We start from the raw sequence: 13,805 nt of genomic DNA, 5'->3' as shown, positions 1-13,805 counted from the left end.
ACTTTTCACAGGAAGTCTTATAATACGTTACTAATAATAAAAACTTAAATATTTAACTAAAAAAATCCCCTGCAATGCAGAGTACGATTTTTTTTTCTAAAAGCCGGTAGTATTATCTTACATTTCGCCAACAATTTATTCAAACTTTGTGACATAACCCGAGACTCAAACAACCTATCGATCTACTACATTTCACTTAATTTATCATACCACTGAAACAAAACCATCGCTCATAAATTTTCTGAAACGAGGTATCATTTTCCAGAATTTACGACAATACAGAGCAGTGAAGGGTGCACAACTTAAAATGACAAATGAAATCTACGAGGATAGATCAAAAGATGGCAGTTTTTAAAAGAACTAGCCTTATTTATCTAAGAGTCGGAACGACTAAACGTTCCAATAAATAAGAATTGATTAATAATGATAATTTACACAAACTTTTTTCTTCTTCTTATAAATTGGCAATAGGACGATTTTGAACTAATTGGTACACAAGAAATTTGCAAGAAAATACTATTTTACATCAAAATGAAGCTTATATTAACCCACTTACAATCTAATTAAGTATGGAAAATAATATACGTTGGATGCAGTTTTCGATCCTCTTTATGAAATCCTCCATAACACGTTCTAACATCGCTTGATCAATGGTCAAGATTTCCTGGCTAATTGCGTTCTTCAATTCGATCAAATTACAAGGCTTGCTAGTATATATACACGACTCTTTAAATACTACCATAGAAAAAAATCACAAAGTGACAGGTCTGGAGACCTTGGAGGCCACGGCAAACAACCGAAACGTGAAATGAGTTGTCCTGGGAACAGGTTGCCGAAAATATTCATTGAAGCATGGGCAGTATGTGCCGCGGCACCATCCTGCTGAAACCACGCATTCCTTGTATTTATCCCTTTTCTGCGTAGTTCTGGAACCAAAAATTTTAGAATTAACGGTGACGGTATGGCCAGCCTCTTCAAAAAAATATGGCCCAATAATGCCAGTCGGATCAATGGCACACCTCACTGTGACTTTTTGAGAATGTAAAGGACGTTCATGGGTGTTCAGGAGCCCAGTACCTCTTATTCTGTTTATTAACGGTTCCGTCCAAATGGAAATAAGCTGCGTCGCTAATTAGAAGATGCTGACCTAATTTATCTTCCAAAAGAACTTGCATTCTCGTAGCAAAATCCTCACGTTGTTCAACATCTCGTTCCATTAATTTCTGGGCAGTCTTCAATTTGTGGGGGTGAAATTTTAGGTCCTTATGCAATATTTTTGAAAACGATTCCCGATTAATGTTTAGCTCAATGGCATGTTTTCGGGCGAACCGTGTAGGGCTTCTGATGGCGGTATCTCTCACTCGCTGTATGTTTACAGGCGTTCTTACTGTTCTATTCGGACCTTGTTGCTTTTTGTTTCATGACAATGCCTGTTGTTATAAAATTCTTTATCCATCTTAAGATTGTTTTGCGAGATGAAACCGCTCCACGGCTACCAATATTAAAGTGAGTGCGAAAAAGCGGCTGCGTAGTGATCGCTCATTCTTGATTTCGGATAAACGTATCATTTGCAACCGTGCGATGTTCTACAGTCCACTGTTTCATGTTTACTAAAATGGCACACTACTACAGAGGTAATAACGCCGCGCTTGTCCCGCTCTCATCCTCTCAAGCTTCGTACTATGCGTTCTAAAAAGATCCGGCTCCCGATTGCCACCCTGTAGGTAAGGAAAAGTATATTGGTGATACAAGTAATTTGGTGATAATTTTTAATCAGATTACCACACAGTTTCCTATGCAAGCACATTCATGACACAGCGCTAGTAAGTTGCTACGAGTGTAAGTAGGACAAACATATAGTAGGAGTGTTACATATTTGGTTACAGTTTTATTGGAATAATTGCTGTTTTCTTTATAAAACCATTCAATAAACTAATTATCAATAAAAAAAATCTGCATTGAATTCGTGATTTAGTCAAGGTAAGTTTTTATTCCTTAAATTGCGGTTGTTGTTTCTTAATGTTTTTGCACACATTTTTCAAGAACTTTTGAGACGTTAACTTTGGATATATTTTGTTCTTTTATTTAAAATAAAATAGAGAAGTGTAGTATACTATGCAAAAGGTATTGTGTTGAGGAATCCGTAAATGTATTTTATTTTTAAAAGCTGTTAACTTTTTTTTATCACCAAATAACCTATTTAATTTTTACTTTTAGATTGGCAATGGAAAAAGAGGGTAAATATAGAATCAACAGCAACTTCAAAACGCTGTCAGATTAGTAAGAAATGAAGGTAAGACTATATATAAAGCTGCAAAGGAAGTAGAAGTCCCATGGAGTACTTTGAAACGTTACCTAGCGAATAAAGAGGATTCGGTAAGAAAACTGGGGAGGCCTTTTGCATTGTCATGTGATTTAGAGTTGAGGCTTTACAATTATATTATAGAAATGCAAGAATTGGGTTTTGGACTAACCGTATATCAAATTAGAAAATATGCTTATGATCTTGCTAAAGTGGATGGTCGGGAGAAATTCTTGCCGTCAACTAACTGCATTGCAATGGTGGTGGAATAGTTTTAAAAGTAGGTACAACTTGTGCCTTCGTGTGCCAGAAAATCTTTCGGCCTACAGAGCTTCCATGGTTAATGAATTTATGATCAAAGATTTCTTTTCGAAACTGAATGATATTCTTACGAAATTCAATATAAAAAACAAACCGAATTTAATTTGAAATTGCGATGAGACTGGATTATCGTATGTAGTGAAATCTTCCAAAGTTGTTACCGGCATTGGTAAAAAGTATGTTTATAAAAGATCCTACGCTGAACGAGGTCAAACTCAAACTATGTTAGCATGCATTTGTGCTGATGGAACATGGATTCCTTCTATCTTTATCTTTAAAGGATCTTTAAAGGTGTTAGATGGAATGATACACTTAAAAATGATGCCCTTCCCAACGCATTAATAAAATTATCTCCTAAAGGATGGATCAATTCTGAATTGTTTTTGGAATGGTTAAATTTTTTTATCAATACGATACCGCCTGAACGTCCTGTAGTCTTGTTGATGGACTCTCATTCTGCCCACATTGGAGCTGAAGTTTTGAAAATAGCGAAAGATAATCAAGTTTACCTATTAACTTTCCCAGCTCATTGCACTCATCTATTGCAACCACTTGACGTGGGACTATTCAAGCCACTTAAGACTTACTGGCGCGATAGCATGAATCGTTATATGAGCAATAACCCTACGGATGCTCCAAATCGTAGCAACTTCCATTCCATTTTAAATCCAGCTTACATAAGCGCCTTTACAAAGAAAAACATTGAGAATGCTTTTAAAAAAACAGGCATATGTCCTTTAAATGGGGATGTTATTCCAAAAGAAGCATTACGGCCTTCATCTTTAACTGACATAGCTCCTGCTTCTCCAGTTTTAACTGACGCAGCACCTGAAACTTCTATTTTAAATCCTAAACACACAGTCGATCATATTTTGAAAACACCAACAGCTTCAAAACGTCCAGAGAGGTCAAGAAAAAGGGACTCAAGTGTGAAATGCTTAACACCGACAAATGAAAACACTTCAGTAACAGAAAATCTTCAGCAACAGCCCTCGACTTCATACAAATCTGTCCAAAAAGCAAAAAAAAAGTAAAATAGATGATTGGGAGTGTGGCTTATGTGGAGTCCTGTATTCAACTGATGTTAAGAAAAGAAATGAAGCCCAATGGATTCAGTGTTCATCTTATTTGACACCATACCACGAGGTTTGCATATCTATCGAAGATACTGACGCCGATGAAGAACTTTATTATAGATGTGATCGTTGTATGGAATAAAACTTTTAAATATCTGATTAAATATACAATTTCCATAGTATCACCAAATTTCCTAACCACTACCACCAATATACCTTACCGTGTCACCAACTTACCTAACATCTACCACCTACTATCATTATTAATCATTTTTGGTTAAATTAACTCTTCTAAACATTTACTTCAAATAATAAGTAACGTAATAAAGCAAAACTTATTTCTTGCTTTAGTTTTCGAATTCCTATATTATTAGTATTTTCAACAATCACTTGTTTCTCACTTTGTGTAACATACCGGTATCACTCCCGTCTTTTCTATTGGTAAAACTCTTTTTAACTGTATTCACACAAGATAATGATTGTTTGCTTCTTACAATATTCCGTTAAGAAAAAAAGTTATATAAGATCGTTGAAACGTAACCATGTAATAAAGAGATATAAAAATAATGGAAAATAACTTGGAAATGGACAATAAAAAAACGGAAGAAAAATAATTATGAAATAAAAGAATCATACAAAACAAAATTTTGAATAAGGAAGCATGGCGGAATGAACAAGCGTATAAAAAAGGGTGGAGATATATCAAATATATCAAATAGTGTTAAAATTTGATAAACATTCACATAATTCGAATTTATCACTCAATATAAATGTAATAGTAATCTCCACGACATTCGAACATCATATTTTAGACCAAAATGCCGTAAAGACTTTATTATTCTCTAGAGATCTGAAAAGAGTCGTGACAGAAATGAAAAATTATGAATCGCACAAGTTAACCATTTAAGTTTAATATTTTTGGCGCAACTAACTGAAATTTAGTGGGAGTTTTACTTTATCCGGAGCACGTCTCATGGAATACGGGATATATGGTTGGGTTTACTCAGTCCATCAACTCGAATGCTGGTCTTTCTTGCTGGACATAGATATCCTTAAATTAAATATTTATTTTATGTATTTTTCTAAAAGAAAAATGCATAAGGTTTAGTTTAACTAACTTTATTAAAAAGAAGACCTGTCAACAAAAAATGTCTGAAATTACAAACAATGATATGGTTTGTAATAGTCTTATAATATTCCTTGTTTTTAGATATCCCCACTTATTTCTCTAACAAGTTCGATTTTTCTTTACCGTACAATATTTTGTGTTTAGTTTTTTGTGGTGACTTTCTTACCACAATTTGGCATTTTTCAGATTTGTGATACATTTGTTTCATAGTTGACGTAACTACGTTTTTTGCCCTGTTTGTTATATATACATGGTGTAAGGTTAACTTTATGAAAATCTCCCTAATATCCGATCGATTATTTTCTAAATTTAGTACTTGATGTAAAGTGAAAGATGATTTGACTTACTTGTAATTCTAAAGCAGCATCGTGAACAGCTTGAGCGATCCTGTGTGCATGTTGGAAGCTATCGAGGGCCTTATTAAACCCGGCCAACTCGAGATAGACGGATCCCACTGTTAGATGAACATGTCCTGCGGTGGCGTGCTGTTCACATTCATTATAGAGGGAGTGTCTAGCGTAAGCCAAGGCTCTGAAATGGAAAGAAAGTATAAATATAGTGTGTGTTCGAAATTCTCATAAAAATAGCCAATAAAAATTTATCTATACAAAAGAGTATTTCTATTCTTATGATTTCACTTGAGATGACCAAGCTACTAATTTCAAGAAGTACATCGACCCGTTTTATTCTGGGTGGCTTAAACGGCATCGGACAATAGACGGGCAAATCAAGCATCTATTGACGTCACAGTAGGCTTTTTTCCTAAGTCATGTAAAAATACAGAAAACAGACACCTGGAGATTCTTCGCACCCCTACCTCATTTAAAAGGCGCAGGCACTCGGGGCCATCAGTAGTCATTCCCTACTGTGTACACGCTGTTTAGGTGGTTGCCACCGCACTGGTTATTGTTATGCATTGACCGTTCTCGTCTACATGACTTCCTCTCAATATAAATACTGAAAACTAAGCTGTAGATTTCCAAATTTGATTTTATATAACCCCTAAAACCAGGGGGCTGCTACTTCCGCCCTCCAAACCGTTGTGAAGACTTTAGCCTTGGCAGGTACAAGTTTCCCGGCTCAGCAAACACCTGAAATCTGCAGACGGCAGTGATTGATTCACTTCCCCTGATAGGACTATCTAAAATGAGTTCCCGCTACCGGTAACATTAACGTTTACTAGTAAATAGGCTACGACAGAACGGACATTTTTGAGAAAGCGCCTCATGATATTAAACAATTAAAAAAGCTTAGATTTATTCTGTTGATTTTTGATGCTTTTCAAGATCACGACTTTCAAAGAGCTACATAGAAGGTTTAGTCTCAAAGTTATTACACATTTTAAAAAGGCTCAGGCTAGAGAATGTAATCTAGGGCTAGAGGACCACAATAAATCTGAAAAGGTTGCGATAAAATAGGCCACCTCTTGAATCTATCTATCTATGGTTTTAATTATTTGTTTTCTAAAACATAGCAATTAATCAGGTACGTAATCCTTTTCTCGTGTTTAAGTTTCTCAGCAGGATAATAATCTTATAGCTTGAATACATTTATAGCAGCGTATGGGACACTTGGGCGAGACAGGACGGGACCTTTGAACTACTCTGACGTCACTGTCGGTAAGCGTTGAATCTGCATTACCGGCCGACCATGAACCTTAGCCAAAACCGGAACCATTTGTCAACTGCCAATATGTTCAATGTTCTTCTTTTTTTCCTTATCTAATATCAACTGCCAATTTTTCCTTGTCTGTCAACTGTTAATTCTTCTTCATTTCCGTAGCTAATGTCAGAACCAAGCCACCGACCAATGGGAACAAAGTCCTGTCAACCGATGCCACAAACGATTATGGATGATAATAATAACAGATGTAAAAGCCTTTAAAAAAAAGGCCTTTCAACAGATGAAACATCAAATGAAACAACGCGGGGCATATGACACAAGCATGACAGATATATTTTGTTGTGACACGTGCGGACACCGTAACGAGCTGCATTAATATTTTATCTACGAAGAACAAGTAATTTATTATTTAGAAGGATTATTTCTATGAGTATGATCTATAATTACCAATAAGAGACAAGAAAAAATTGTAGGTTTTAACTAAATACATAAATGTATGGCTTACCTCTCCAATCCCCCTAATCTCTGATGTGCTTTAGCTAAGTTTAAGTAGGATTCTGCTCGCATGTTGGCGCTATCTAATTCTTCAGATATAAAGAGTTGTCTATGTGCGTATTCTAATGCGTCCCTGTAAAAAAATTTAAAATTTGTTTTCTAAAATCATTGTGTTTCTAAAGGCTACCTCCCTAAAATTACTAATAGTAACATTAACACTAACTATGAACCATAAAGGCATATTTTTAGAAAACCTTTGAATAGGTGTTTATTATATACAGAGTTGAGATAAAGTACGGAATCAAAAAAAAATATTTGAATTAAAAACACGATTTGAAGATTTGAAGATTTGAATTTAGTTTTGCCAAGTAGGAAATTTTAGGATTCCTAGTGTTGTTATTAGGTGGCGTTGTAACGTCTGTAAATAACTATTTCGATAATTATTGTCCTACGACGGGATAGATTTTGTTTCGATTCAGAGCAACTGCATATGTCGCTCTGATGAGACCTAAAGAGGTTGAAATACGTATAAGCGGCTTGCAGATGCCCTGCATCGAAATAAAATCTAATGCCGTCTTTATGAAAAAAAAAAACGATATTTATGAAACTTTGAAAACGCAACTGATACCATATTTTTTATTGTTTCTTTACTTCTGGTTTCACCGGAAATACCTTTAACTTAATTGAAATAAAACACCCTATATATTGTTACAGTTTTTAAAAAACTTGTCTTTCTAATTTACACATATCAGGTTTGGTAAAAAAATTGTTAAACTCGAAATAAATTACTTTACAGTTAAAGAATAGCTAAATTTATGTACTAAATATTTAAAACGCCGTTTACCTCCTAACATTCCCATCCAAACATTCAAACTTTTGGATACTAGATATGTGCTTCATAAATCCAAAGGGAATTTTCATTTGACCAATACCTAGAGTTACAGCCGTTAATCTTTCCATTTGCACAAAACCTTGCCTCATTGTAAAATACTTCATTAGCTGCAAAATATTTGTCGCCATTACAAATCTCCATTAGTCACTCGCAAAACTTTATCCGTTAGTCAAAATCATCATCTTGACAATTCTTGAACCAACTGTATCTTATACGGATGATACTTTTCAATTTTCATGGTTTAGTGCAAAAGTTGTGGAAGTTTGAGGTGATTTTCTAAATCAATTGCATTGTTTTATCTAATAACTCGTTCGTCGCGGTTCGCGGTCTTCCAGTTTTTGGCAAATTTTTGACCATCTTAGTTGCATTCAAACGTTGCAATGTTTTAGTAACCGTTGAACGTGATATAGAATTTCTTTCAGATTGCAAATTATTAAAACTATTGCACAATTCTTCATGAGTTCTAACACGATCACCAGATGAGCATTAGATCATCATTAATATTCCAATATTTGTGTCTACCACTAGTGTTACCGGATGATTACGCCAATTGAGCAATATCCATGTCTCGAGCCAGAGGCCCTCTGGCTGGAATATGTTGCTCTCCGGGCGTAATCGTCTTATTAACACCCTTGGTGCATAAATAACTATTAAACCATTGTTTTTTAATTGATAATGAAGCGCGTATGACAGTACGGGCGCTCATTTGTACAATGAGAATTTAAACCAGCAAAAATTTGTACCCTAGATCTTGTTGAAGAGGAAGAGGTAAAGGAAGCATTAAGGAAATTAAAAAATAGAAAATTACCAATATGGAGAAATAAAAATATCGGGAAAGAAATGAATGACAGAATCTACAAAACAGCCATCAGACCAATAATGACATACGCGGCAGAACCACGACCTGACACAGAAAGGACAAAAAGGATGTGTGAAACAGCAGAGATGAAACCACTTAGAAAATTTGATAGTAAGACACTATGGGACAGAGCCATAAGTACAAATATACGAAGTAGATGCAAGGTGGAGAACATCAAGAACTGGGTAAGAGATAGAAGGGTAGAATGGAACGATCATATAAGCCGAACGACAACAAATAGAGTTATAAAGACAGCAAGAGACGGTTCCCAATAGGAAGACGATCAGTAGGAAGAAAACAAAAACGATGGAACGACAACTTACTGGAGGCACATTGACAGAGTCATGTCTACATAAAAAGAAGAAGGAAGAAGAAGAAGATCTTGTTTCTCTCTCTTATATAGCCGCAGCTCGAGCGACCGTACTGTCATAAGCGCTTCATTAACGAATAAAAAACAATGTTTTAAAATAAAATAGACCCAAAATACTTATTGGGAAATGGTAGAACAAAATTCGAACTTGAATTTAGGTCCTTGGTGAATTCAAAAATAATGTTTTTTATTTTGAGCCTCGAAAATCGTAATTTTTCGTTTTTCTCAGTTTTAAATTGTTTATAACTCGAAAACGATCAAGTTTACAGAAAAACTACAAAAGACTTATTTTGTTCAGAATGATAAAAAAAAAATAAATATTTGTAATATGTACCTGTATTTTCCCCAATCCATATACGCGAGGTAGAGATACCCCAATAGGCTAAATTTGTCTTCTCTCTTTTGAATGGCTTTAAGTGCTGACTTCCATTTCCTAACTGCTTGCTGTTGTTTATGCTGATTATATAGTCTAAGTCCTTGATCGACCTAAAAAAGAATAGTATTTTAGTAGATATGAACAGTAAATTTTGATAAATACATTCTCAATTTGGAAATGCATAACAGTACGGTTTTTATGATAAAAGTCAACGGAATTTAGACATAAGTATTCAAAATAAAAAAAAAAACAATAATATCGATTTATATGTGTATACAAATGGGCAAGTTTTGCTGGTTTAAGCCGGAATTGTACGACTCAGTGGCGAAGACAAATGATTTTCTTTGCAATAGCGTATTTATTTCATTACCGTCAAGTAAACATCGTATTGATAGCAAGAGCATAAAGCTATAATTACTGCGATAATTAAAAATCATTGTGATAAAAGTTTGACAGTTTTTACCTATAAAATTCAAATCCTATTGTGTTAAAGTATAAAAATTTTATATTCATAAATAAAATATTTGAAAAACAGAGAATGAGATCATTTTTGACTATAATTTCTAATATTTCAGTTGACTGTTTTTCACCTGAAGTTATTTCATTAAAGAGTTTACCGTCTATATCTTTCACGATCCTTTCTTCCTTCTATACCTGTGATGTAACTTTATAACCTGCATAAAGTCCATGGAGACTTTATTAATAATAATAAGGTTCTTCTTATGATGCCTATCCGTTCCGAACGTTGGCGATCATTCTGATGTGTTCATCCTCCGTAGTACTTCTTCATTGGCGACTTTGTCTGTCCATGGTATCTTCAGGATCCTTTTGTAAAACCATAGCTCAAAAAGCCTGAAGTTTTGATAGAGTTTCCGCCTTCAATGTCCACGTTTCTCCTCCGTACAGAAGCACTAAGTACACGTAACATTTAAGGAGCCTTATTTTTGTTTCTAGGGTGAGGTCATGGCTCTTGAACACAGAGCTCATAGTCAAGAATTCACTTTTTGCTTTTCCGGTACGACATTTAATCTTTTGGTTATTGTCCCACGACTCATTGATTACAGTTCCCAAGTAGTTGTACTGTGAGACACGTTCAATTCTCATTTGATTCACATACAGATCTGCTCCAGTTATGTTTTCCTTGCTGATGATCATTAGCTTGGTTTTTGTTGGTGTTTATATCCAGTCCATATTTTCTACTTGTTTCCGTTATTTTGTTCATTGTTCAAGTTTTGCAGCCCTCCTATGGTATTGGAAAATACTATTGTATCATCTACATACCGCAGATTATTGAGCTTGGCTCCTTTTATTGAGATGCCTTCATCAATATCTTTTAGAGCCTCTTCAAAAATGTGCTCCGAGTACAGATTGAATATCAGTGGTGAAATTATGCACCCCTATCTCACTCATCTTAAGATTTTGACCTGATCTGTATATTCTCTATATTCTCCATCTATTCGGAGTACCGCTGATTGATTCCAAAACAGGTTAGCTATTATTTTTAAGTCTCTTCCATCAATCCCTGTCCTCTTCAGGCATGAAAAAACATTATAGCTGACATCTCTATATTTCTGAAACAATACCTGCACACTAAGTAAAGCTTCCCTCGCACCAACGGCGTTCACAAATCCAAACTGATTGGGTGCAATTTGTTCCTCGCATTTCTGGTAAATTCTTTTGTGGATGACTTTTAAAAACAGCTTCAGCAGATGGCTCATCAGGCTTATGGTCCTATAGTCTTCACAAACTTTTGCTCCTGTTTTTTTGGGCAATGGTAGGAACTCCAATTTGAGCCACTCTACTGGTATTTTTCCTGTCTTGTATATTTCATTAAATATTTCAGTTATTATTTTTATTTGTTCTACATCTAATAGCTTCAGCAACTCTGCAGGAATTTCATCAAGTCCCGGTACCTTTCCATCCATCATTGTCTGACGGCTGCCGTTATTTCTTCTGGTAGGATATCGGGACCCGAATTTTGTTCAATGGTGGGTTCTTGTATTGTTCTAAGGCCGTGGAAAAGTTTCTTCAATTATTCTCCCCATACTTTCTTTTTATCTTATCTTCTTTGGTTATGGCAAGATTACCTTCATCATCTGACCTTCATCATCTGACCATTTCCTTGACCTTTCGATGGACATTGAATTTATCATATCGACTCTGATACTCCTCTATTTCTTGACATTGTTGTTTTTTGTTTCTTTTTGGCTTCTCTTATCTTTGATGGTATGTATTCTTTTATATTCTTGGAAGTTTTTTTTCTTTGATCCATAAGTTCAAGTATTTCACCGGTAATGCACGATTTACGTTTCTCTGTATCTTTCTTCAGGTGTTGTTCTTTTATTTCTCTCACTGTTTATTGTATGATGGTCAGACTTTTCTCTACAGTTCCTGCATTTCTGCATTTTATAATATAATACACTATAGTGTATTTTTATGTATGAGAGAGTAATAAAACAATAAATTATGTATGCAAATCCCTAAACTGTTGATACGGGTGACTCAATGAAAAACAGATATTTGTCAACAAGTTTACAGAAGTATATAGGAAAACAATTTTAAATTGAGTATGACCACCAGGTATAAAGGTTGGAGCAGAATAGAATACAATAGTTTTGAGGGTTACTAATCCCTAAATAAGGTTGCCAGTGTCGGAGTGATGGAGGTTAACAGGTACTAATGAATTTGCAAGAAATGTAAGATGTTTATTTTATTGGTTATATATAACCAATAAAAGTTTAATAAGTACCTACCTATTTGCAAAATAAAGTTTAATTCTTTAGATAAAATAAAACGTTTTATTTTATCCATTTGCAAAATAAAGTTTAATTCTTTGCCTATTTGCAAAATAATGTTTAATTCTTTAGATAAAATAAAACGTTTTATTTTATCTGAAATGAGTGCATTCCACGAAGTAAGGGTTTCAACAATCAAACATTTAATTCTTTAATTCCAGGAATCTACGACAGTAATTGACTAGATAATTACCTTCTAAACTTATTCCACAGAAAATGTGATAGTGGGTTTTTTCATTTTGTATATAGGAAGGTCCAAGTGGCGTATTCAAAATTCTTAACAGTTCACTAAAAGTAGGTACTTCAGTTGCAAGGTGCAGTTTATTGTGTATACTAGTGTTATGGAAAATTTGGAAGTGCCGTGTAAACGCCGAAAAATTGGTCCTCTAACAGTTAATGAAAAAACATTAATATTTAATTGTTTTAAATCATTTACAGACAAACGTTTATGTGAAAGTGTTGATGAGACCGTTGAGTTAGTTAGCAGTACACTTGGCGTTGGGAAATCTACGATTTACAGAGTTATTAAAGAAGAGAAATGTGGTAGTTTTCAAATGCCACGTAATGCTCCAGGGAAACCAAAATTTCAAATAGAATATCATTTTAAAGAAGGACTTCGACGGAAAGTGCATGAATTCTTCTTTAGACAAGAATTTCCAACATTGGATAAAGTTCTTGTCTCAGTTCGAGATGATAGGGATTACCCAGAAATGAGTCGAAGTACGTTATGGAAACTTTTAAAAGAAATAGGCTTCCGCTGGAAAAAGAATCACAGAAAGTCTATTTTATTAGAAAGAAGCGATATTGTCATATGGAGAAGACATTTTCTAAGAACCATAAAGGAAATGAGAAACCAAAAAAGAAAAATATTTTATCTTGATGAAACATGGATCAACGAGGGTCATACACCAAATAAATTTTGGCAGGATGAAACTGTTACAAGTCAAAGGCACGCTTTTGTAAATAACTTATCTACTGGTTTAAACCCACCATCAGTAAAGGGACGCAGGCTGATAATAGTACACATTGGCAGTTCAGACGGTTTTGTTGAAGGTGGTTTATTAACTTTTGAATCAACTCGTACCGGTGACTACCATGAAGACATGAACGCTGATGTCTTTCAAGAATGGTTCGAACAAATGATAGATCTTCTTCCTAAGAACTGTGTAATAGTAATGGATAATGCAAGTTATTACTCCAGACTTATAGAAGGACTGCCCACAACCAAGTGGTTAAAAAAAGACTTGCAGAATTGGCTGAGTTCAAAAAATATTACGTACCATCCCGGATCTATAAGAAAGGAACTTTATTCGTTGTGTGCCCTTCATAAAGAAAAATTTAAAAAATACGAAATTGATGAAATTGCCAAAAATCGTGGAATGACAGTACTTAGATCCCCACCATATCATTGTGAATTAAACCCGATTGAACTGGTATGGGCACAGATAAAGAGTGAAGTTTCAAGAAAAAATACCACTTTTAAAATTCATGATGTTAATCAGTTGTTTTTGGAGGCCGTAAATAATGTAAAACCTGAAAACTGGGAAAAGGCAGTAAATCACACTAT

General features: G+C 34.7%; 1 protein-coding gene across 1 annotated transcript in view; it reads right to left on the bottom strand.

Annotated features, from left to right (window-relative positions):
* The window catches only part of LOC140440296 (43 kDa receptor-associated protein of the synapse homolog), a 129,060-nt gene that overhangs the window by 45,479 nt on the left and 69,776 nt on the right, over window positions 1–13,805 (bottom strand). Inside the window, exons 3-5 of the mRNA XM_072530718.1 lie at window positions 9,402–9,553; window positions 6,957–7,079; window positions 5,176–5,359 (exon numbers count right to left, since the gene is read on the bottom strand). Of these exons, the coding sequence (XP_072386819.1) occupies window positions 5,176–5,359; window positions 6,957–7,079; window positions 9,402–9,553 (459 nt within the window). The remainder of the gene's footprint in view (window positions 1–5,175; window positions 5,360–6,956; window positions 7,080–9,401; window positions 9,554–13,805) is intronic.

Source organism: Diabrotica undecimpunctata, chromosome 4 (genome assembly GCF_040954645.1).
Source record: "Diabrotica undecimpunctata isolate CICGRU chromosome 4, icDiaUnde3, whole genome shotgun sequence".
Taxonomy (NCBI): domain Eukaryota; kingdom Metazoa; phylum Arthropoda; class Insecta; order Coleoptera; family Chrysomelidae; genus Diabrotica; species Diabrotica undecimpunctata.
Note: the sequence above shows the minus strand (reverse complement) of the source record. Positions and strands in the feature narration are given on the sequence as shown.